The 26013-nt window shown below is 45.2% G+C and overlaps 1 protein-coding gene across 5 annotated transcripts in view; it reads left to right on the top strand.

Annotated features, from left to right (window-relative positions):
* DIP2B (disco interacting protein 2 homolog B) overlaps window positions 1–26013 on the top strand; it is a 131695-nt gene that overhangs the window by 54836 nt on the left and 50846 nt on the right. For all 5 annotated transcript variants that reach the window (XR_012642831.1, XM_074980353.1, XM_074980356.1 and 2 more), the window contains exons 2-5: window positions 1504–1575; window positions 12883–13011; window positions 16596–16721; window positions 25399–25611. Coding sequence is in view for 4 of the 5 variants with exons in the window: in XM_074980353.1 (XP_074836454.1) it covers window positions 1504–1575; window positions 12883–13011; window positions 16596–16721; window positions 25399–25611 (540 nt within the window). In the remaining variant the exon portion in view is untranslated. The remainder of the gene's footprint in view (window positions 1–1503; window positions 1576–12882; window positions 13012–16595; window positions 16722–25398; window positions 25612–26013) is intronic.

Genomic DNA, 26013 nt, shown 5'->3' with positions numbered 1-26013 from the left:
TGGGTATTGTCTGTCTGATAAGCTGCTACTTTGTAACAACAAATTACTAAAAAGAGAAAATGCTGGAGGTGATCAGTGGTTTCTCAGTGTGATGTGATACTGTCCTTTGTACCGGCTAGACTCGACAGTACCAAAGAATTCTGCTTTTCTCCCTGCTGTGTGTTTGATCGCTTCCCAACCTTTTGGTGCCTCAGAGATGAGGTTACAAATGTGGGCAAAGTTACAAAGAGGCTTGAAATGTTTCAGGGTTTTTTGTTTTAATCCCTTCAGGGTTCAGTCTCCCTTGTGCAGTTCAGATGTAATGCAAGAAATTAAAGTAAAAGATAGCAGCCAGGTGGTATTTCTAGTGGATCAAACAAATGAGTATTTTTAGAAGGTTTGCTTTCTCTGTACGATGCCTTCCCTTTGAGGACATTTAAGCACTTACATAGTACAGAATCTTGAGAGGCAAGTTAATGGTATTACATCAGTTAAATAGATAGGCACACGATCTCTCTCTGCCTGTGTGAATTGCACTGGATATCAGTAAGGTATGAGAAACAATTCAGGGTCTTAGTGTTGGTATATAAATCTCAAAGTACTGAGCGATTGCTATTCACAGTAAATATTTGCTGGACAATACATTTTGCTCAGATGGGTTTGCTGATCATCGATGGACAGTTCAGTCACCTTGGGTGGGTCAAGGTTTACTTTAGTATCCATGTGAAGCATTTATTTCTGGAAGTGGCTTGATATGGTCCCTTGTCAGCTCTCTTTAGGATCCACTACAAGCTTCTCTTTCTTTGGTTGGTTTAATATGACTAAGCTCTGCATTTGCTATTCCCCTTTCCAAGATTCCCTTTAGCATAAGGGAATTGTTTCCTATAGTTGGCATACGGCTGGCTTGAGTTTGTTTTTGGGCCAGTCCTGGGATGGCTGAGCTGGGTGGTTTTCATTTTAGGTTTTTATAATGTTGATATCCCATTAAGAGAGTTCTTATTCAAATCACCTCATTTAAGGGGCCTATATTATATATAGGGCCCTGTGGTCCACTCTGGACCATGTAATGGCCATGCGATTTGAAAATTACCAAATTTTACATTTTCAGCTTTTTAATTCTGAAATTTCTCAGTGCTGTAACCATGGGATCCTGACCCAAAAGGAGATGGAGGGGATCGCAAACCCGTTGGGGGTAGCGGGGGTGACAAGGGATTGCTGCCTTCAGAGCTATTTAGTGGAATTATAACTAAGCCTGAGACTCTTAGAAAATGCACAGTGAGGAAGGGACACAGTCTGAGGATGCTGCTGTAGCAGGGGCCTAGTAGTTTGCTTCCATCTCTCACTTCTGTGAATAACTAATGAGACTCCAATATTTTGACAAATACTTTGTTTTTAAAAGTGATTTTCTGTCCATATGGTGACACCTTGCAAAGCATGTTACTGTGCACCTAGGGCATGCTTCTAAAATTCTCTTGCAACACAGCCCATCAAAGACAAGGTAACATGATTTTGTTTGATTTTTAGGGGACATCACACAGAAGGGGTATGAGAAGAAAAGGGCAAAGCTGCTGGCTCCATACATCCCACCGGCACAAGGTAAGTACCATATCTTGGTCCAGAATAAGACCATTTGTTTACTGCATCAGCCTCGTCACAAAAGGGGTCTTATGGGTTTTTGGGCTTGAATCACTTACCTGCCTACTCCAAGTTGCCCTGGCGTCAGTGTAGTTTGATTTCACTGTTTCACAGGTCCATTGTATGAGGCAAGATGGCAGTGGAGTCATGGGCCTAATCTTTCCCCTCTAGGTTGCTGGTTCATATCCAAATCTGGAGATTCTCAAAAGTTTCATGGGCCCCAGAGCTTTTCCCTGTTGAGGCATGTGATCTCATTTTAAACAAATCAACAGCACAGGTAGCTCTTGTTCTCTCATCAGCTGAGAAGCTGAGGGCTTGAACCAGCCTGAAAGTCCAAGCTCCCTTCTGCTTCTTTGTGTGCGCCTCTGGGGCAATGTGGAGGAAGCTTGCAGTGAGGATATTTGTGCCATCCCTATTCTGCAACAGTTCTGTCTCCATGGCTCTTGATTGAACCCTCTTGGCAGCATAAGCTTCATTCCAAATGAAGTTTTCTGGCAGCTTCCTGTTTGCGCCAATGGGATGTGTGGTTGTTTGTGCTCTTGCATAACAGGGCTTGAGCTTCTAAGGAGGACAGATGAAATGGCCCAGGCCAGGGGTCTGCAACCAGTATAGCAAGAAGAAACATTTTTTCAAATTCAGTTACCAAATCAATACTTCAAGAACCACAATGCACAGCAATATGAGACTGTCCTTAATAAGTAACATCAAACCATACTTATTGTAACCCTAACTTAAAAACAGTGCTTACACAGTGATTTGTACCAGTTAGAAAGTTTGTTACGTTCACTCCTGGACCACACAGCAAATGAGGACAAGGAGAGCCTGAGGATAGGCTCTTAAGCAGGAAGAAGCAATGTTTGCATGAACCCTCCATGCTATCCCACACTCCCTGTTCCCAGGCTCTACCCCCTTGGCCCACAAACCCTCGTCCCATCTCCAGGCTTTGTTTGCCTCAGCCCCCTAATCTGCCCCACTATACCCAAGCTTTATCTAACCCATCCTGCAAAGCTGCCCCCCATCCCCAAGCTTAACTCCTTTCAGCCCCAAACCTACTCCCCCATCCCCAGGATTAACCCATTTCATCCAGCTAGCTCCTCCAGCTGCTCATGTGAGACCCTTCTTATGGAAGACCTCATACAGCTTGAACTGCAGGTACCCGTTGTGGTGGCACATGCACTCACACTCGGCCAACAGGAGGTGGTACCACTTGGTCAGCTCCATGTGCTGTCCCTGTTCCTCTGCAGCCATCGCCTCCCCTCTTCCCCGCCTCCTCAGCAGGGCTGTGTGGCTCCAGCAGGGGAAGACTTTCACCCCTTCCCCCAGCTCTCCTACAGACTTTGCACTTCTCCTCCCACTTCCATGCTGGCTGTTAACCAATTAAAATTAGTTCTACTATTTCAGTGGCAGCAGGGCAGGGAGCCACAAGAGGAGTCAGTGGTGGCAGTGTCCAGAGCTGCAACTGACTCCTTAAGGAGCCACATGTGGCTCCAGAGCTGTAGGTTGCTGACCCCTTGGCCCAGGCTAAGTTTAAGAGCTAAACAACTTGCTGCAGAATCTGATCTTCAGAGCTCAAGACCAAGCCAGTGAGTTATGAGATGTGAGATTCCTTTTTGAAACCTATAGGGCCAAATTCAGCATATTACAGGTTTGAGGCTAATTGGACCATTTACAGCCTCCATTTCCTAGGAAGGCTGTGAAATCTCCATCACTGGAGACATTTAAGAGCAGGTTAGATAGACATTTTTCAGGGATGGTCTAGACAGTGAGGGCAGGAGACTGGAGTAGACGACCTCTCGGGAACCGTTCCAGTTTTAGTGTTTGATTCTGTGGAGCCCCAATATAGTGGGCTCTATATGACTGCTAGGTTCTGACTGCGTAGATGGGATCAGGTTCATAATTAGCACATAACTATCTGTTCATCCCACATCTGTGCTGAGTGCCATATCCATATGCTCTTGCTGCTTCATCAGACCTGTCTGTTGGTTTCCAGCTTCATTTGCTTTTGTCATCTGAGATAATTCTGTTTACGTCAAGTAAAATGTTATTTGGAGAAAAAAGGAAGTTTCCAAATGCAGAAGTTTTTACAATGCCTTTGTCAAAAGGCAAACTATAAAGAGTTGTCTAAAAGTGGTTTAGCTGCTAAGTTAATATGCCCCTTCATAAGTTCTGCTCGTACAAATGCTCTCTGAAGCCATTCCTTCTGTTGGATATACAGGCCTTACCATCTTCACAGTTGGCCTTGATACTTTATTTACCACACTTGCTTAGTCACTTGTCAATTGGTTTACATTAATTTTCTTTCATTCAGAGATCCTTAGCAGTTGGGCTGGCTATGAATGTATAATTAGACGTGAATAATTGTAAATGCCTCTATAGGGCAAGGCTAGAGCATAGTAGCAGAATACTAGTGGAAAGATAAGTGCACTGTTGGTACACTGGGAAGATTCTTAACTACAAAAAAAAATCTGTGGGTTTTTGCAGTTGATCAGGAGTGAGTTGGTATGACAGGCGGAGAGCTCCACGACTTAACTGTTACTGTAATTGGCTGTTACTGAACTGTTGCCCAAAAGGGTAGAGGTGAAAGGGCTTTGATTGAACATCAGCTTGTCAGCGCTGCTTTGAGCAGGTTGGAAAGTGTGTGTGTTTATTTTTTCTTTTTAAATTACATTGATTATTTTCACTTCAGATGATACTCACCTGGAGCTCAAAACAAAAGAATTCTGTCATTGCATGTGTATCATTTCTTTTATGTTTCTCACCTATTCTTAGCTCTCACAACAGTAGCTTAAATAGGCTCTCATCTGAAGCTCTACCCTGCAGCATTAGTCAGTAGAGTGACTTACGATAAAACAAAGCAGCAGAAACGTAGCACTTTAAAGACTAGCAACATGATTTACCAGGAGAGCTCATCATGGAATAAATCATTTTGTTAGTCTTTAAAGTGCTACACTTCTGCTGCTTTGTTTTGTTGGCGTACAGACTAGCATGGCTACCTCTCTGATATTCTCATATATACTTTGAATCCAAAGGTTATGGAAAGGGACACAGTGTGCAGATACCAACCTAATACATTAACAGAAGCAATATAAGCAAAAATGCTGGTTTTGGCTTTACGTTATGAAACAGTGAGAGGTAACTGCAGGGTGCCTGACTGGACCAGTGTTTGATAGAATTTTCTCTTAGATTTGTTAAGATGACAATCAACTTTTATCTTTACTGTGTTAATGAAGAAATATAAAATGGCATGTCTGTGTTTAACCCATGGTAATCCTTATAAGCAGGAATCTGTTGAGCGGATTATGCAAGCTCTGTTGACCAGAATGGAAGAGGGGATGAGTATAGCAATATGTGATAGTACTAACGGTGTTAAACTGGCACTAGACAGCATTATCAATGTGATATGAGCCTTGATGATTTCTCTCTATTGATAGCGTCTCCACCAATGTTCATACCACATTTATAATATTATAAGACTTTCCTGAGGAAGTGTCACCCATACAGGATAGATATACATATACATCAGTATTAATGACAAATGGAAAGTTCAATCAATAGAAATAAAATGATTTAGCCTCCGTTAATCACCTGAAACAGCATCTTACACAGAGCTTTTCCATGCTGGCATTTTACTGCGCTGCAGCTTTCTTGCTTTGGTGGGAAAAAAGCACTCCTTAGTGCAGCAAGTTACAGTTCTGTAAAGCATCATTGCAAAGAGGCTGCCAGTGCTGGGAGCCACACCCCTCATTTGGGTGGTTTATGTAAAGAGTGCTAGGAGCTGTGGCCATACTTTAAAGCACTGCCACAGAGGTACTTTAAGATTTTAAGTCTACATTTGGCCACAGACACTGTCCCAGTGACATAGATCAGCCTTCACGTGACTCCTGCAGTGATGGCCCCGAGCAAGAAATTTAAGTATCCTGACACATACAACTAGAATTATATTTGAGAGCGTATCACCTGTTCTCTGTGGTGATTAGTCTCCTCTAATGCAGTGATTCCTTGACAGATTTTACATCAGAACTTTGACAGATTGCACAAATAAGCAGAACCAAAGAGAAGGTTTTATTTGGACTGAAGAATAAAACAGGAACAAGAATCAGCAGAACTCCAGATGCATCCATTTAATATGAGAATCATCCTTCAGAACCTAGTGCAAAAATCTTGATGAAATATTTGACTATGGTTCTTGCCTGGGGATGTTCCCCATCTGGTAGGAGGAGGGATGCTAGTGTGGACAGTTCAGTTATCTGGGTGTGTGCTTTTAGTGTTTGAATTGTGGCAAGGAGAAAAATTAAAAAGATGAAAATGCATGGGATAAGAACTAAATCTGTAACGGAAGTCATCTGGTGGTGGCCCAGTACAGTTTGCTCTGTTTGTGTGAGTCTGTATTGCAACACTGGGGGAGGTGGTGATAGTGGGGGGCTTTTATCTGTTTTTTTTTTTAAGGGTAACATGACTGGTGATGTACAGAAAATGGCTGTGGGTAAGGGTTGAAACTACTTTTAGCTGATTCTGTACATTGACTAAATTTCAAGTGATTAGTGTCCTATTCCTAATTGTCTTAAATGTTATAGGACTAATACAGATCACAAACACCCAGAATTCCATGAGTGCATATTGTCATTTGGTCCAACAAGCTTCTATGCTCTTCACTGTAAAATTTTCCTTGGTCATAGACTATTAGTTCATTTTCTTGATTTACTAAGCATACCTCGTCCCCATCCTTGGTAACAAGATTGTGTGTTATAGGCTTACCTCTGTCTGTCTGTGGCTTGTGTTGGTATGAGTCCCATGATGCTGGTTATTTTTATTATTCAAGATTCAGCTTTTCTCTTCCACCTGCCTGAGGTGATTTAAATTTATTTCCTGTCTGAATCCACTGAGCTCCCTCTCCCTCCTGTATCATGGACCATCAGTCAATCAGCAAGTCTGTGCTATAGCTTTTTTTTTAACTAATCTTTTCCTTCAAATCTGCCACCATTACATTATTCCCAGTGGGAGCTTCTGTAGTAGACTGGAAACCAGTGATTTAACCACTACTTAGTCTAACCATGTAAATTAGACACACATGCACCAGATTACAGCATTGGCTTAGGTAGTTTCACCCATTTATTTACAAGCTCTGACTTGTGGCTGCCATAAATGCGGAATTATTTACTCCCCTGTTAAATTGGAGTGAATGTAACAATTGCAAAGGAAAGCCAAAATTTAATCCAGTACATATTTTATTTTTTTACCCATGCATGACTTCAGAATCTCATCTAGATGTAGGTCGGCTAGCTTTCCACATTAGGTCAAATAATTTTGTATCTGTGAATAATATGAGACTACTCTACATGGTGGCTCCTGCAACCAGGTCAAAATTTTATATCCAATGAGTTCTTAGTGTCTCAAGTCTGGAGGGGAAGAGGCAATAATCAAAGACTGAAACTTGGTGTGATATGTCTGTTCCTGAAAAAGGCTTACCCCCTCTATGCACAGTTTGTATAGATATATAGCTGGACAATACAGTAAACCATCTATTTAATGGACTGTTTTGGGGAAGGAGTGTCCGTTAATGCCAAAAGTCTGTTATATCCAAATGGTTATACTGTATGATGATGCACTGACCTTCCCAGGCCCTCACTCACTCCTGTCTTCTGCCCCACCTTCCCTTCCCTCCTCCTTGCCCATTTCTTTCCCTAACACCTCCATCTCCCTCACCCAATTACCGGGAGGGGAGCTGAATGTCAGCCTAGCTCCTTCCACCTTCTGCAGCGCTCAGGGCTGCAGCTCTTCCAGCCCCTGGCTCCTAGCCACCTGCGTGAAGGTAGAGCATGGCCACCCCCAGCCTGTCAGCAGGCACCAGCCTCTGACACCATGGCTGCTTCTCAGTGCCATTGCAGGCAGCGGCAGCTGGGCTCCAACATGCTCCATGCACATGGGGCTAGGGAAGGAGGGCTCGTGCATCCCACAGCAGCACCCCCAGGTCCTCTGGCCCCAGTAGCCCCAGTTTCTTCGGCAGCGGCTCTGGTGAGTCTCCAGCATTTATTGTGGGGGAGATGTGGGGGAGGGACTGGCAGACAGTGTCCATTATTTCTGAAGTCCATTATATCAGTGTCTGTTAAATTGAGGGTTTACTGTACTGCATCATTTTAACGAATAGCCAGTCAAACATTACTACTTTTGTTTAATTCCTTAAATAAACTGGTTAACCAGCTTTTCTCCTTCGCCGTTTGTTCCTTTGTCAAATGAATCTTATCCTGTCTCTGTCTTTATTACCAATATAAGTACTCAGCTCCACTGTTGTGGCATTGTTATTGATTATATAAGAATTTTTATTGGCTCTTTTAGATAAAATCACTTTACAAATTCTCTCTTCCCCCCACTAGAAGGGAGGGAGCAGCACATTCAGCTCAAATGGTACTTAAAACATCGACTGCATCCTGTAAAACTCATATAAAATACAGCTATCATGATGCCTATGTATATCCAGGTCCTGCCAGCAGAAAGTGCATCTTATAGCAGGATTATTCTGAAGGGAATGCGAAATAAAGGCATCTAACATCTGCCAAGTTTAGCTCACTTTGACTGCTCTATCAGAGAGAGGTATAGGAGGTACTGTAAGTATGTGCTTCGTCCCAGGTCTCTGAATCTGCTTATGTGCTTTATATTAATTTGAATTCATACACATTATAACAATATTTAAACAAAGAACTAGCTCTTGATGTTTCATGTCACTTAGGGTTACATTATTCCCTGTGTAAATGAGTTGGTATGCCTACACACTGATGTCCAGGGGAATAAATAAAAAGCTTTTTCATGTTGGAAGCAAAAAATTAGTTTATTCAATAGTTGATTTTAAAGAATGATGTTTAAATGTGCTGCTGACATCTAGTGGTTATTTATAGACCTAAATAAATCATCATGTGAACAAGAAGTTTGAGTTTCTTTATTAGTTGTTGAAGTTGTTGTTTCTTCATTGGTTCTCAGTAAAAATCTCCCTGTTCATGACAGACATAAACATGGGTGAGTCTTAAGCAAAAGTGCAGTTTTTCAGCCTGTCATTTAATAGAATTTGTATTGTAAGGAAGAGGAATGTGTTCAGATGAGTGCATGAGGAAAGATGCCTTTGACTGTCATTTGCAATTAAAATGACTTCTTAATTTCTTTAAGACCGGATGGTGTGCTTGGTGCTGTACAAAGCATAAAAAGACAGTCTGCCCAAGGAGCTCACAGTTTAAAGTTCTGAATATTTATTTATTTAGGACCGCATCACAGAATTTTCCACCACTGCAGAGTCCCAGTGGACCTTTCCGTGGGTGTAAGAATTTATTCTATGGATCCAACTTCAGTAATGGGCACTGTAAAACCGTCACTTTTATTTGGAAGCCCAGTAATGCACAGGTATATGTGCTGCTTTGGCATTAATAAAGTTTACAGCATAATCTAATGTTCTGATTAATCGAGTCAGTTTTCTACAGTAATTAGTCTCTCTGATATTCCAGGATTTTCAAATTTCCAGTGCGTAATTTTTTTTAAATCCATAACGTTACATTCAGTTGCTGCATTGTGTAAAATACCAAATAAGAGTGCAGGAATGGTTTAAAAATTTTCCAGAGTGATTCAGCACAGGCAGCAATAGTTCAAGCTTTCTCATCAATGTATCTCCACCTTGAGATGGAGGCTGCTCTTCTAGGGCCATGAAGCATGAGTTCAGTGTTGCTGTTACCTTTAATGGAACAAGCTGTATAGGGACAATTATTAACTGGGACCATCTGGTATGTACCACCAAAAGTGCATCAGATGGTAAAAAATGTTCAAGACTACCAGCCTGCGCTGGAGAGTAACAGCCTCTGACATCACTGTCCTCATACAGTAGCATTCAGTTTGTTTTCAGAATGGTGCAGTTCTCATTTGATAACAGTCTGACATTAGTACACACAGTCCATTGTTGCATCTATTTTGTTACTTTTACTTGTTTTGAATACATATTATCTAAATATTTTTAATCAAGGATCTTCAAGATGTTTACAAAACCAAACATTACATAGCTTTTTGGTCACCCTTTTACCCGTTGGTAGACTTGAAGCATGTCAAGTATAGAAGTTGCACAGATTGTTTTACAGCCAGCTGCCTTGGCTCCCAGTCCTGTACTTTTACCACAAAAGCAATATTTCCTCCCTTCCCCATCTGCTTCTTGGTTGTGCATGACTTAACTTCTTCACCCTGCAAATGGTCAAGGACAAATCAGACTTGTCCTTTTGGTTAGTCCTGTATTTTGAGATGTTCAGGATGCTTCGTGCACTTGTTTTAACCCTCCTGCCACTCCTCTTATTTGGGCATATGAATATCCACACAAGGGGTTATACTGGCATGACTGCAGCGGTATTGTTCTGCCAGCAAACTTCCCTGTGTAGAGACAAGCCCTAGATTTCTAGCACATCCTTAACAATTGTATTGAAGTGCCTGTGACAGGATACACAGATATACTGTCACTGAGATGCTGACCTGCAAAATGGCAAGTACTAGGTGTCTCGATTGCCTGGGCACTTTCTTCATGGCTACTGACTACTTTGTGAAATTGAGCAAGTCACTTACTTACCCATTGTCTCACTTTCTACATGGTAAACTTGTCCAACTTGCCAGGAGTGGGCGAGGGGTTGGGGTTGGCAGTTTGTGAATTGCTTCTACATGCTAAGATGAAGGGCATTACTTACTCATTTGGTAACTTGTTTTACTTCTGGTAAGTTAAAATTTCTGAGTGGAGACTAGACCTGAATCTTTACTTTAACTTATATAAAACCTGTTATATCCAGTTTTGTAACAAAAGTTAAAGTTGTGGATAAACAGCCCACAGATATTTGCTGCTCTTTAGCTTTGATATTTCCCCAGACTTTCTTGTCCGCATTCTGAATGCAGATGCTGACTGAACTACCATGTTACAAATGGTAACAAATAAATGTTATCTTTTGGGATTTCCAGCTATTTTTAGAATCATGTTATTTGCTTACTAAAGTAGCTTGAGTTATTCTTTTAATCCTTCCCTCGTCATGCAACATTGATCTGTTACCCTCTGACTAATTAGTAGTTGGTGACAGAAGAAAACTCTAATTACAGCACTGTGTTCATGGCCTTCAATAGTTATGTTGGCACATTCATGAGCTGCATATGCTTAGCATGCAAATTATATGCCCTGATTGTAGTTCTGGGCAAGAGGGGTGAAATAAGGAACTGTTATTGAAATGTATTGTCTTGCATTTACATATGATCCTTTACTGTCTTCATTGTACATGTGAAGGACTGGAGAGGCACAGAGGTGATGTGAGTTGTCTGTGATCTCACAGTGGGTCAGTGGCAGGAGAAGGGCTAGAACCTAGGGTTCCTGAATCCCTGAATGAACTCCTAACCTCGTTAAAATCAGTGGTAAAACTCTGACTTTTGTGGGACCATAATTATTCACCCTTCTTTCCCTTCCCCTCACACCGCCCTGCCTCCTGCCCCCAACGGGGCCTTCATGCTATAAATCAGAGGTTAGGAATCTTTTCCTATCAGGGCCACTGAACTCGAGAAAAAATCAGTTGCAGGCCACATGTAGCTCTGCAGGAGAAGGTGCAGAGACTCGGGCCAAAAATGAGGGGTTCAGGGTGCAGGAGCAGCATCCAGGCAGGAGCAAAGGAGGTAGTGTGTGGAAGGGTCTGAGGGCTCTGATTGGTGCAGGCTCTAGAGTGGGGCTCGGGTTGAGGGCTGTGGGATGCAGTAGGGTGGAATTGTGTGAAGGGGCAGGGAATGGGTGCAAAGTACAGCGCTGGGGCAGGGGATGGGGATGCAGACTGTGGGAGGGGAGTTTGGGCGAAAGAGGAAGCTCAGAACTAGGGCATGGGTTTGGAGTGATTGGCATTTACCTCAGGTAGCTCCCATTCATTGGCACAGGGGGGCTATCGCAAGCTCCCCGCGTGCCTCGGCCCCATGCCACTGCCGCTCCTGGAAGCGGCTAGGGCTGGCACATCCCCACAGCCCCAGGTGAAGAACAGGAGCAGTCAGCTGCATGTGCTCAGTCCCGTTGATGGGGGTGGGCAAAGTAGGCAATTGCCCTGGGGTCTGGCGATTCAAAGGGGCCCAAAGGTCATGGGCAGAACATGGATTTAGGTGGGGTGTGTGTCAGTCCGGATGGTGCTAAGGGCTGACTGCTCTCAGCTCCACTGCTTCTGGGGGCATGGAGCCTCCCCCCACCCTGCTCCCCAGGATCAGTTGCTGTCAGCCTTGCCACATGTGCTGTCCCTGCCATTCCCACTGGCTCACAGCTGCAGCCCGGTGCTAGGGGGAAATAAGGCTCAGGGCTTCCAGCTTGCAGTACAGATGGGCCAGATTCAGTTAAGCAGGGGCCAAATCCAAGCTTCAGGCCAAAGGTTTCCCACCTCTGCTCTAAACATTGAACTACATTTTCAAGTCCTCAACGTTAATTTAAACGGTTCCCCCCCCGCCCGCTTTTTTCTTTTTTTTACAAAACAAGCTGTCTTTGTGAAAGAATCAATGTTCGCTGTGTGACCTATAATTAAAAATAGCTTATTTCGATTTCTTGATCTTCATTCAGATGGCATTCAGCTATTTTAAGAGTGGTTTCTTTTTTCTAATGGAAGGGAGCAATGTTTGGTTTAGAGCCCTTCTGTGACACATTTGCTTGCAGTGAAAAGTTTTCTCACATAAAATAGCAGGGTTTATTTTGGAGAATTTCATGAATTATAGATAACATGCTGTAATAAGACTTTTATTTAGCTAATTTCTTCATTTATAACAAACTGTTTTCTTTAAGTGTTGTCCATTATGATGATGATAAAATGGTTTCAATGCATCAGTTTTCCCTTGTCTACAATTCTGTTCCAAAACTAAGTCTTTAGATTTCTGTCATGATAAACTCAGGTGGTGGGTGTCGTGTCCCCCCCCCCCCCCCCCCCCCCCGCATGCAGGCTTAAATCTCGAGATGTATAATTTTTTTGAAAGTGCAATGATATAATACTGCAGAAAAAGGCTAAACCACGTTGGTGCAGGTCACACTATCCCCAAGGCCAATGCTAGGGGTCTGCACCTATGACTAAGCCCCAGCTTAGATAAGATATTAAATATTCTTATTGAATACTCAGTGGGGAACCTTTAATTTCAGCAGCACACTCTGCTAAACCTCTTTATTCAGTGTGGATAATTTGGCAGTGGATTTTTAATATTGTCCAAAAGAAGGCTGCTTCATTTTTCTTTTTACATCTTTGAAAGAATTGTGGAATTGTTTTCCAGCGGTTGATCCAGCATTGCAAAAGGAAGCCAGAAATCAGACACCTACTCCAGCAGCAACTTCAGTGTCATCCTCATCCAAGTATCATCGAGGTCGCTCTGGAGGAGCCAGAGATGAACGCTATCGGTCTGGTAAGGATATAACCATCACACGTCAAAGAAAGCAGAAGAATACAGGTCATGTGATATGAGTGTTTCAGCTACCTGTGTGGTTCCAAGTGAATGAATGATGCTGAACAGGGAGGGTAAATGACTCTCTTGTAGGTTTCTGAGTTGAGTTGAGCTGGTTAGTGGAAGAGAAGTGCATTTGGCATTAACTGATTTTAGAGAGTGACAAGAGGCAGATAGACAAGCTATAGAAAGACAGAGGGCATGTCTATACTGCACACCTTTTGGCAACATGGCTATGTTGACACAGTTGTTGGTAAAAGAACTTGTAAAGCTTTTGACGTGGGGTAGAGGCACAGCACGTGAGGAAGGGTTTAAGCTCTTATGAATAACAAAAGCTTGTACTTCAGTCAGCTGAAGAAGTGGGTCTTAACCCATGAATGCTCATGACCTAATACATTTGATAGTCTTTAAGGTGCTCCAGGACTGCTTGTTGTTTGTGAAGCTACAGACTAATATGGAAACAGAAATGAAACAAAAGCTTTGTCGCTCAATTGTCAGTGTAGGCCAAGTCAAAATTAACTGACATGTGTAATGCCTTTTCTGAAGGGAGTTCTGTAGAGTATCCAATTTCTGTTCTCCAGCTTGAGGAGCTCCAGCGGGTTTGCGGATGGATTGCCAGTGATTAGATATCTGTAGTGAGGAGTAGTCCAGAAATGGGCTTCCTGAGGCTTAGTGTGTGTCTCCACAGCAACTAGACACCAGTGATTGACCTGTGCCAGCTGATTCCAGTTCATGTGGATTTGGCTGAGGGGCTATTTAATTGCAATACAGATGTCCAGATTTGGGCTTCAGCCTAGACCCTGGGATGCTCCCATCTCTCAGGGGCACAGAGCCTGGGCTCTGCCCCAAATCCATACCTTGAAAATTGCTGTGAGCCGGACTCAGTTGGCAAAGAGAGAGTTCATTTGGGGAGGGATAGCTTGGTGGTTTGAGCATTGGCCTGCTAAACCCAGGGTTGTGAGCTCAGTCCTTGAGGAGGCCATTTAGGGATTGGGGCAAATAGATGTCAGAGATGGTGCTTGGTCCTCCCAAGAGGGTAGGGGACTGGACTAGATGACCTCCTGAGGTTCCTTCCAGTCCTAAGAGACGTGTATCTCCATTTTTGTGTGTGTGCATGTGTGTGTGTATATATATATACATATACACACACACACACAAGGCCAGCTACACTATTCTAATTTCAATCTAGATACATCCATAGACCCTCTCAGACAGAGGAATGGCTGAGTGCTTGGAGTTAGCGCTGAAATAACTGACAGGGTGGTGCTGGAATTAATTCAGCTGTAGCCACCTGCTAGTCTAGGAAAATCTGTGTTTAGCTGCCCAGGGCAACCAAAGCCCAATTCTGATCAGTGATGTTTAGCTATCTGCTGCTCCCCAGCCAAGCAACATTTCATACTCCTGGAATCAGACTGACAGGCACATCTTCCCTGGAGGCTAAGTACTGGTCTCCTGTCTGTTCACATGTTCCAAGCACCTCCAAGGAGCTGGAAAAACCTATGACTCATGTCCTGCTGATTTCCTGCTCAGGAAGGAGACAACTGCGAATGGATGGGGTGTGTGGAGAAACAGAAGGCCATGTCTGACTGTCTCAAGCTAGATCTGCAGTTCAGGAAAAATCTACACCTTTAAGCACTATAGCTGTGCCCACCTGGCCCCCACTATAGACTCAAAAAGTGTGATGGAACAATACTTCTGCAGTCCTCCACGTAAGGAGGTGATGCTCCTCCAGCAACGAAACATTTCCTTCCATTGCTGTAGTCTGCATCTGAGCTGCAAGGTTCTAACAGCATACCTGTAGTTCTGTAGCAAGAGGTGGGGAACCTATGGCCAGCCCTCCCTCGAAATGGAGAGCCAGCATTGGTGTTCAAGCTCCGTAGTCTCCCATCTGTGGCTGGAGTGCCAGTGCCTGCTCCCTGCTGTAGGAAAATGAAGAGGGAGACAGCTCTAAGCCTTGCTGGCCAGATCCAGACAAGCCAGGGCTGGATTAGGCCCTCGGGCTGTGCCTGGTGGGGAGAGGAAGCAGTTCTGCATGCTGCTGCACCCTCTTATGTAGACATGGCCTAAGTCTCTTCATCATCTGTGTGAAAGGAACAATAGAAAACCCACAGCAGGAGTGTGAATCTTTATTCACTTTTGTATGCTGCTTTGAGCTTCTTGGGTGGAAAGACCTATAAAAATGAAAGAATATAACAGCAGCAGTATTTCTTGTGTGGTATTGTGCTTCGATTTAGTTAGGTTTCTTGAGGGTGGGTGCTAACAGGCAAATCCACTGATTAAATTGACTGTTGTCCCCTCACGTGCTGGCTTTCCTCTCCCTTAATACAGTTCTGATTACCAGTCCAGTGATACATGCCCAGAGAGCTGGCAACAGAGTCCCAAGGTCACTTTGGAACCATTTATGTCTCCAGGATTCCAAACTTCTTTTCCTGCTACTTTTCTGAAATTAATTTTACAAATTAATGCTCCAATAAAAGTGAAGAATCTCTGACCTCCATCAGGGGATGGGTGAAAACAGTATTTCCCTGTCTTTTTAGATGTGTGAATAAGACAAGTGCAGCTCTGACATCCTCTCCTGGCCTGTGTCTCTCTTAATTTCCCTGTTGTTTTCCTCCAAGGGCAACAAATGTATTTTTATTATGCTCTGGTAAAATATTTTATTTCTAAACTTATAAGTCATATTTCATTCATGACATTGGGGCATACACTGTTCCCTTGAACTCCTAGGCTGTGTCTCTGGCTCTGACTTTGAATGACTGCAGTTATTCTTCTGATGTTCTGTGTTAAAACTTGGGGCAGGCTACTACTGAATGCGTGAAGCAGGGCAGGCATGTTAAGTTAAAGGATCCATTGTATTCTGCTATTTAAAATAAAAATGACTCAGTTTTGTTTCCAGCTCATTTGGTGAAATGTTTCTATTATAGCACAGGGGAAAATATTGAACTACAGTGGATTTATTTTTTAAAAGAAAAAAAAGTCATCTTTTAAAACACTTCAAAGCTGATTAGTTCTGTGGCACACTGGATCTTTGCATTTTTTTATTAACAAGTTGTAGTATTGCCAACCAATGTGGTAAGCCATTGTGCTGTGTTCTGTACAGAAATGTTATGGGAAAAGACAGCCCCTGCACTAAAGCTTGTAGCTGGAAAGACAAGATGTTACCAGTTAGGTAAGACAGACAAGCAGGTTGGGATAGAAGGTTGGGGATTACAGAAATGTAGTTGGCCACAGAATAGTTGCTAGAGAGACAAAGGGGTCTGATGGTTAGTGCAGGATACTTGGAGCCAAGGTTCCTGATTCCTCTTTGCAAACCATTTAACCACTGTGTTAGTTAAACTGAAATGTCAGTAAAACTGAAATGTCACAGGTGGGGGTGGCACAGCTGAATTCAGTGTTTATGAAGGTGCTGTGAAGTCTTGCCTAGAAGGCACTAGAGCAGGCCAATGTGTTGGCTATAATACATTTGAACAACTTCTTAAACCAATTCTTCTTCCTTATATGTTTTTACTTTTGCAAAAGTAAGGATGGTAATTTCCATTTTGCAGATATCCATACAGAGGCAGTTCAAGCAGCACTGGCAAAACATAAAGAACAGAAGATGGCCCTGCCCATGCCAACAAAAAGACGGTCCACATTTGTTCAGTCACCAGCTGATGTCTGCACACCCCCAGGTTAGAAACATTCTTGCTAGTTGCTGTTTGGAGGGGGCTTAAAGTTTCCAAGTCAGGAGGCTGAAATTGTGCAATACTGTTAAATACTCTGTCACATTTTTTATCTGGTATGTAATTCCTAAGACTCTGTTGTTGCATCCAAGTTTGCATGTTCAGGGATTGTGTGTTGAATAACCCTCCCTTGCAAAGCTGATTACCTTAGCTGTGCTTTATGGTGAGTGAAAATAATTCATACTCTGAGGCCTTTAAAAGGGCCAATTCTGAATACTGAGTACTTTTTTGGAGTGAGAATTGCTCTTTTGCTTGTTGGATCCCTATTTCAAGTTTTGTGATCCATAAGAGGTTAAAACAACATTGTGGTTTTGCCTTTTTATAAGGATAACACACAGCTTTCAAAAGCAGCTGCCAGTTTTCCAAAGCTTAGTAACGTACAGTGATGTACCTTCCCGAGGCTTGGACTCAGAGACTTTCTGAGATCCCAGGTACTCAGGGCCTCAGTACTCGTTGCCTACTCACAGGAGGTGGTAGTTCAGGAGGTAGTTGTTCTGTGTCTCAGCAATAAAACTACTCTTATAGTGTATGGGTGCTACAGTTTCATACAGTTATGGTATCTCTGTTTGTTCTGGTTTTTATTTTTACACTGTTAGTATTTAAAAAAAAAAACACCCTCTGAGACTGCAATTTGTGTAATCATATAGGAATTATCCCAAGTTTCTTTGGCTTGGTAGGTTCCAACCATGTGTTCATCACTTTTAGAACATAGACTAAGAAACAGCTGGCCTACAATTAATAGCTGCTGAGGGCCTGATCAAACTAGGGGAACCCTTTCATAGGCTTTTGGCAATTAGATCTTACCTCAATACTAATTATTATGCTCATTTCTGTATAGTGAATTGGACAAGCCAAAGTAATAAATACAATCTTGCTGCCTTCATGTAGCATCAGGCCTTCAAGGAAGAGTCCTATACAACATTTAAGAGGCTCTTCTTTTTTTATAAAATGAGCTCATTGGCCCTGGGTAAAAATCTGTAACTCCAGAATAATTTTACCCGTGGTGCCCTGTAATGAATATCATTTCAACTCCTTACCAGAGTGAGTGTCCTGTTCAGAGCCTCGGAGTTAGTCATTTTGAAGAGTGGATGCATCTTTTTCCAGTGGTGGTGGCACCTTGTACATGCTTCTTTTCTTGTTTTGGTTTTTTTTATCTATATCTATATATATAGTGCTTTGTTGCTTGTTCTTTTCTGTGATACCTCATTTGAAGGAGCTTGCCTGTCATTAGTTTCTGGATAAATACTGCCATTTGTTAAACCTGCCGTACTTCCGTGGCTATACCTGTGAAATTCAGAATCTTTAGGTCCCCAAAAACCTAGCTGGGGCATGGCAGCTGGGAGCCGTTAACAAACCTACCTTGTTTTTTGGTATTTTTGGACAAATGTTCATTTGTGTTCAGGGGAATTCAAAGTATTTAGCGTGTTTGCAGCCTCCTAAACTCTTTGTCAGTATATGTGACCTAATTATGTGGATTTTCAGTCTTTCAGACAATTTGAATTACTGCCATCTTGTTTCTCTTTATGGCCAGAAATTATTCATGTATGTCAATAAGGTTATTACCTCAGCTTTCCCTTTATAGCAGTTCTTTATGCATCGATATTACTCATTCATGTGTATCAACACATTTCCAAAAAGAGCAGTAGGCATAGCAAGACTTAAATTCCAGTAGGCTTTCTTCTCTGCATTGAACTTTCCTGCACCTGGGCATCTGCAGAGTTTTATACTACACTCCCAGGCGATGCAGGGGCCTTTTAAATTCTCAAGTCCCATTGAACTCTTGTAAAAGATGCATATAAGGTTAACTTTGTCAACACCTCAAATTATTTAAGCATAATTTTCATACCACTTGTGATTTTTGCATGGTGAAAACAAAGTGTGTTTTATTGCAACAATTCTCTCAAAAGTAGAGATTGGTTTTTAAGTGCTGGCTGGAAGAAATCTATTGAATCGTGTGCCTGGAGAATGTGTATTGGACACTGGCACAAACTCCATATTCCAAATCTAGTGATAATGTTGTACATTCTGGGCATCAAGTGGTTGGTGCTTGCTTTTCACATTCAGAGGTTGCTTCTAGACCACCTGGAGGATAGTGAATTTCCCAGAATCAGATTGACTTAACATAATGCTTCTATGAACAATTGTGCATTTGACAGATGTTGGGGTTTGTACTGCCTAAAAATTTGTGCATGAGATTGTATTTGCTCTTGTATGAATGGACCATCAGTTGTTTGCTCTAGATTGGGACTTTATAAATGCTTCCCTGCACATTGCTGATAAAGCTCTCCCACACTGCACTGTCCGGGCACATAGGCATCTTTACACATATGAGGCATATTATGAACATTCTTCCTGGTGTGGGAAAATTCTTTCTGGTGCTGGGGAAGCAGCAAAACACGTACTAGGTCATAAATAATACTAATGTGTATCATACGTACTCTGTGGTGTATTGACCTTTGTATTGTATTCAATTCAGACTCTTCACTTGCAGAAATACCTACTTAGCAGCGTCTAGTAGTATCATGAACAAAGGAATACACTGAATTTCTTCACTGAAAACAACTCTCCTAAAAACCAATTTTAATTAATTAAAAACTGCTTTTTGAGGACTGGCAAGTTGGGTAATTGTACTGAAACAGTATACCTAATTGCATAATTGATCCAGTGAAGAAAACTAACGAAATAGATTGGCTACAAACCCAATAACCAAAAACCAGTTTTGCCGCCTTTCTCAAATCAAGTTATTTTAATCTCAAATATATGTATATTAAGTCAAAACAAGTTACAATGATTACATGAAATCTGTTTACAGCTCTAAGGGAGACTGTTCAATGTAGAGCCTTGCATAATATAATTTCTTTTGACATGCTCCATTCAAACTGTCCATAGCTGTTCACTGAGTTATATATTAGGTTTATTACACCGAAGCCGCGTCTACACTAGCCGGCTATTTTGAAATAGCTGTGTCTACACATGCTGAGCGCTATTTCGAAGTTGAAATCGACGTAAGGCGGTGAGACGTCGAAGTCACTATCCTCATCAGAAGATGGGAATAGCGCCCTACTTCAACGTTGAACGTTGAAGTAGGGCATGTGTAGACGATCCGTGTACCGCAACGTCAAAATAGCAGGGTCCTCCATGGCAGCCATCGGCTGAGGGGTTGAGAGACACTCTGTCCAGCCCCTGAGCTCTCTGGTAGCCACATGCAGCAGCCCCTTAAAGCTTCCTGCCCTCTTATTTCCTGTGGCAGGAAGCTGAGAGCGTGCAGGCAGCAGCACAGACACATGCACAGCCTGCACGCCCTCCACCACCCAGCACCCATGGCAGCCAGCCAGCCCACAGGGCATCCCCCCCAAGGGGTCCCAGGGCTCCCAGCCATCCAGCCAGCAGGGGAAGAGGCAGCAGGGCCCCTCTTGGTCAGATGCCGAGATCCGGGACCTGCTGGGGCTCTGGGGCGAGGAGGAGGTGCTCCAGGTAAAGGGGAGCAAGCGGCGGAACGCAGATGCGTTTGCCCAGCTGGCCGAGGGCCTAGCTGCCCGGGGTCACCCTGTCCGCACTCCTGACCATGTCAGGAGTAAGGTCAAGGAGCTGCGGCAGGGTTACTCCCGGGCCCAGGACATGGCCAGCTGGTCTGGGGCTGCCCCCGCTGCTTGCCCCTTTTACAGGGAGCTCAGGGAGCTTTTGGGCCCCCGGTACACCACCTCCCCCCGACCACCCTTGACACCTCGTCCGATGAGCCCCAGCAGGCCCTGGAGCCGGAGTCTGGGCTGGAGGCCAGCTCTGCACTCCAGGGGCCCTCAGAGGAGCCCACCCCTGGGACAGCAGAGGAGGAGGAGGAGGAAGGGGGATCCAGTGATGGGGGGCTCCTCATCGACCTCCCCTCCTGCAGCTCCAGCAGGGCGTCCGCCTGATGGGTGTCCCCTGACCGTGGGAGCGGACCGTCAGGTATGTACCCTGCGTGCACACCCCTGGGTTAAGGGGCGGGGTCAAGGGACATGACCAGGGCCCTCCACACACCCAGCCAGACCACGGCCCTGAGGACAGCAGTGGCACGTCCCTCAGAGCCCGTCAGCACCTGCCCCCAGGACAGCTCCATGCCCCATCACTGGGGTTAGGGGGGAGCAGAACCTCAGAGGGTCCCCCCATGCGGGGATACCACACCCATCATCAGCATCTCTGGGGGACAGGGGAGGGGAACCAGCAGCAGAGGGGTGGGGGGACGTGGGCCATGGGTCAGGGCCCAGACTAACGGCTCTCTCCGCTCTTCCCCCCTCTGTTCCGCAGCCGCACCATCTGAGGGCCTCGACAGCACAGGCACTGCGTCTGTTGTGCCGGACAGCCCACCAGGGCCATCGCATCAGGGCAGCCCAGCAGCAGAGCAGGGACCGGCCCCAGGACGAGCCCAACACTGCTAGAGCCATCCATGGGCGTCCGCTGACCCCCAGCTCCTCTCCACCCTCTGGCGTCAAGTGGAGGTTTTGGAGTGCTGCCTGCATGTAGAGGAGCGCTGGGTCCACTTGCAGGAGCGAGCGCTGGCCTGGCGCCAGGAGGCTTGGGGGTCCTTCATGAGGACATTTGAGCGGATTGCTGAGCACATGGCACCCCCTGCCACTCCGGCCGCCGTCCCTCCGAGCCACCCTCCACCTGTCCTGGAGCCTGCCACGGAAGGGGGACCGTGGGCCTCAGGACCAGCCCGGCCATACCTGCCGGTTCTTCCGGCCCCCACCCAGCCTCAACGGGGCCTCCGGCCCAGATGTGGGTCGTGCCCCCGACACCAGGCTCTAGACAGTAGAGGCGAAGGAGGCCACGGACTGGGCCCCCCCAGGCCCCTCTTTGTACATATTTCCCCCACTAATTGTACATAGTTGCCTTGTCCCACCCCCCTTTAGCAGCTGTCCCCCCACGATGTACATAGTTCCCCATTAATGTAAAAGTTCATATTTTGTTTTCAAGAAGGTTTGGTTTATTTACAACAAAACAAATGTGTGGTGGTGTGTGCTCTTCGGTGCTCAGTGGTGTGGGCGTGGGGGATGTGGGGGGGCAGTGGGTGGCTCACCAGCTGGCCCTGCCAGCGCTCACCCCGCAGCCTGGTCAAAATGGGCCTGCAGGGCCTCCCGGACCCGGGTCCCCTCAGGGTCGACTTGGCGACTTGGGGCAGCGGGTGTCTGGGTGTAGGCCCTTCCAGCCTCCGCAGCCCAGCCCTGCACAAATGCCTCCCCCTTGCTCTCCACCAGATTGTGGAGTGCTCAGCATGCACCCGCAACCTGGGGGATGTTTGGGAGCCCTGCGTCCGGGCGGGTAAGGAGACACCTCCAGCGGCCTTTGAGGCAGCCGAAAGTCCTCTCGACCTCCTGGTGTGCATGGTTCAAGCAGGCGTTGAACTGCTGCTGGTTCGCACTGAGGTGGCCTGTGTAGGGGCGCATGAGCCAGGGCCGGAGAGGGTACGCAGCATCTGTGATGAGGCAGAGGGGCATGGTGGTGTCCCCCAGAGGGATCTCCCACTGGGGATGTAGGTCCCTGCCTCCAGCCAGCGGCATAGGCCCAAGTTCCTAAACACCCGGGCGTTGTGGGTGCTGCTAGGCCAGCCAACATATAAGTCCAAGAAGTGGCCCCGGCTGTCCACCAAGGCCTGGAGGACCACTGAATGGTAGCCGTTCCTATTCAGGAAGTGTCCCCTGCTGTGCTCCGGGGCATGGATGGGGATGTGGGTCCCATCCAGTGCCCTGAAGCAATTAGGGAAGCCCATGCTGGCAACCCTGCGATGGCTGCATCCGGGTCCCCAAGCCGCACGAGCCTGTGGAGAAGCAGGGCGTTTGCTGCTCAGACCACCTGCAGGGGAAGGACATGAGAGCACCCGTGAGGGGTGTGCAGGGTGTGTCTGGCCCTCCCCCAGGCTCCCCCTCCCCCGGTCTCTTCCCCTCCTCTTGGGGTCCCCTTACCTCCATGACAACAGCCCCGACGGTGGCCTTGCCCACACTGAACTGCTGTTTTATGGATTGGTAGCTGTCTGGAGTGGCCAGCTTCCAGACAGCGATGCCAACCCGTTTCTCAACGGTGAGGTTACGTCGCATGGGGGTGTCCTGGTGCAGCAAGGCAGGGGTGAGCCACTGGCAGAGTTCGAGGAATGTCTGTCTGCTCATCCGGAAATTCCAGAGCCAGCGGTTATTGTCTCACTCCCCAAGCACCAGCCGCTCCCACCAGTCTGTGCTAGTGGGGTACCTCCATAGCCGGCGGCGTGTCCGGTGGGGGGAGGCTGGGAGGCCTGCATGGTCTGCGGCAGCTTCTTCATCCCCCGAGGACAGCTCATCTTCTTCTAGTAGAAGATGCTGAACTGCCTCCCCCATGGCACCAAGCAGGGCGGCCACTGCTCCGGGGCGCGTGTATGGGCCTCTGTCTGTTGCTGCTGCTGGGGGTCCATGCTGCTTGCATGGGGTGCGAGTGCTTGTGGGCTCTGAAGACCTTGTGCTGTGAAGGCCGAGTCTGCCTGGGAGGGGCCCTTTAAGGGAGCGGCTTGCTGTTGCCCTGGAAGTGCTAGTCCACCCTGTGACCCTGTCCGCAGCCTTTTCTGGCACCCTTATTTCGATTGGGGCTGCTTTTGTGTGTAGACGCTCCCCTGTGGCTCCTATTTCGACGTAGTGCTGTCCTACGTCAATGTTGAATGTCGACGGCACTGGCCCTGGAGGATGTGTGGACGCTACTCATTGATATAGCTGATTTCAATTTCGCTATGTCGAAATAAGCTATTTCAATGTAGCATCCCAGTGTAGATGTAGCCTGAATGTATTATCTTTGATAGGTGAACTTCCAATTGCTGTGCTTCCTGTGGCTAACAAGATGTGCACCTGTCATATGGCAGGACATAGACTAGCTGCTCCTTTGGGTCTCTTTAGCTATATATTGGATGTTTATTGCTCTGTTTTATTCTGAGACTGAATTTTAACCTTTACCTTTAATCTTCTTTTGTCAGATATCTGTTCAGTGTGAGACACTGTTACTGGTGGCACTTGTGCCAGTGCTCACTGCATGGGCTCAGAAGTGAACCATGTTCTCTATTCAGAATATGATCCAAAGCCCAAAGAGAGAGTCTTTCCGTTGACGTTAAAGAACTCTGGAACAAGATCTCAGTTACATGTCATATATACAATCTTATGTTGAGATTTTGCTTTGTTTCCTCATCTTTTCCTTGTTCTTGTCTCTTTGAATTTGACCTTGCCTTTCTAATTTTATATTACTTAAATTGTCAGGATGTAAAACAAACCTAACACCTGTCCTAGGTATAAGAGCGTGGGGAATTGGTGCTCTGGGTTTTGCCCCTGAGCATTTGGACTCATGGTCTTGCTGATAGCTGTCCTAAAGGCCTTAATAATCGGGCCGCTGTTCACTCTACATCTCTTTGAGGCTGCAGAATTGGACTGGTTGATCACTTGTGATCGAGATTCCATCTGAATTGTGAGAGCAGAAGTATCTTTTTGACAGAGGGACTTCATCTGCGAAATCCTCTTCCTCCCCTCTTCCTATCTGTGGAGTTCACAACTGTTCTTTCAGTGATACCCACTCCAACTTTGGCTATTTCTGTCCTCTCTGCTCTGTTTTTCCCCGTTTCATTGGTTAAATGACTGCTCCCTTTGTCTCCGTGACTTCCTGTTTAATTTTAATTGTTCTGATTTTGTACAAGACAATGGGCTTATTTTGAGTCCTGAGTGCTTTATGAATATGTTAGAACTTGCTACTGATTTGCAGCATTTGCCTCTAACTGCTGATCCTTTCTCTAGCTGGATTCTGTATCTTACCTTGGCAAGTTAGTGGGCCATTATAAAAGTCTGATATCGCTTGGGAGACTACCAGGGAACAAGATTGTGGACCAGTCACTTTCAGAGCACTGTAATGTTCGAAGCCAAAGGCTAAAGTATATTTATGTGTAGCAACATGCACATTTGCAGCATTGAATAAATACTGTGAGATCCCTTGTGATCTGTGTATTTTTAACTCATGGGGCCATTACAGAAGAAATTGTGTCTCCTTGCACATGCAAAATGCAGACCCTTGTCATATAATTTTTTTCTAGGTATTGTTCAAAAATATACAACAGCAAAGCGAGTGGTAATGAAACATGAATAGTTTTATTTGCTGGGAGTCATAGAGGTGCTGCTGTCTGCATGTGTCTTTGCAAGAGAGTTGCTCCATTATAAACATTTGTTTCCAAACAAATTTGCCCCATCCAAAGGCTTGGCTGTGACACAGGCTGATCTCTGACACTAAGTTTTCCATTTCAGAATGACTGCTGCTGAGCAACACTGCAGATGGTAATAGCTTGAATGGTTCAATTGTGAGGGGATGAGGAAATTCACTAATGGGCCTATCAATGACAGATATAACTATCTGACTAGTGCTAGATTATCTTCAAGTTTTTCTGTACAGGAGTAAATTGGTTCAAACAGGGAATGTTTGCTTCTTGAACAAACGTTATGTTAATTTTGGTCTATGCAACCTTGTTAACTGCGAGTCTCTAAAGAGTATCCTGTATGTTGGGAATGTGAAGCCTTTGTCACTAGTCGGTCAGTTGCCAAAGAGCATGCTAAGTGCAATATGCTTTCCAAAGAGCCTCGATTCTCTGTTTTCCACACAGATACATCTTCTGCATCCGAGGATGAGGGGTCGCTCAGACGCCAGGCTGCTCTTTCTGCTGCATTACATCAGAGCTTACAGAATGCTGAGTCCTGGATCAACCGATCTATTCAGGGGTCATCCACATCTTCATCAGCATCTTCTACACTATCCCATGGAGAAGGCAAAGGGACCAGTGGGACAATAGCTGATGTATTTGCCAGTACTCGAATAGGTAGGAGCTGGGTTTGAACAGTGCAATCTAAACTTGGAAGCAGTTTTAGTTCTCTTTTCAGACATTTAGGGGGACCCCCCCCAGTTGTCTAAGGAAAATTTGGAATTAAGGTATCATTCTGTCTCCATGAAAACCACTTGGGCTTCAGTAGGCTCATCAGCAGAGTGTGGCTTAAGAGTTTGGAAAATTGCTGTTGATCAGAGGGAAATAGGAGCCTGTTGGTGTAGAAGAAGGTCCCAAAGATTCACTTACAATGTTGACATGCTCAGTTGCAGAACTTGCTTTCTGCACATTGGTGGCGCTAATGCTTACAACTTCCTAAAGCTCTATTTGCATAAACAAAGCTACAAATAGAGGGGGTGACTTTGGCCTTCATGTGCTGTGGCGTGTTACAGTTGTATC

Source organism: Carettochelys insculpta, chromosome 29 (assembly GCF_033958435.1).
Source record: "Carettochelys insculpta isolate YL-2023 chromosome 29, ASM3395843v1, whole genome shotgun sequence".
In the NCBI taxonomy this organism is placed as follows: domain Eukaryota; kingdom Metazoa; phylum Chordata; order Testudines; family Carettochelyidae; genus Carettochelys; species Carettochelys insculpta.
The sequence above is the reverse complement of the archived record's forward strand: the minus strand, read 5'-3'. Positions and strand labels throughout refer to the sequence as shown.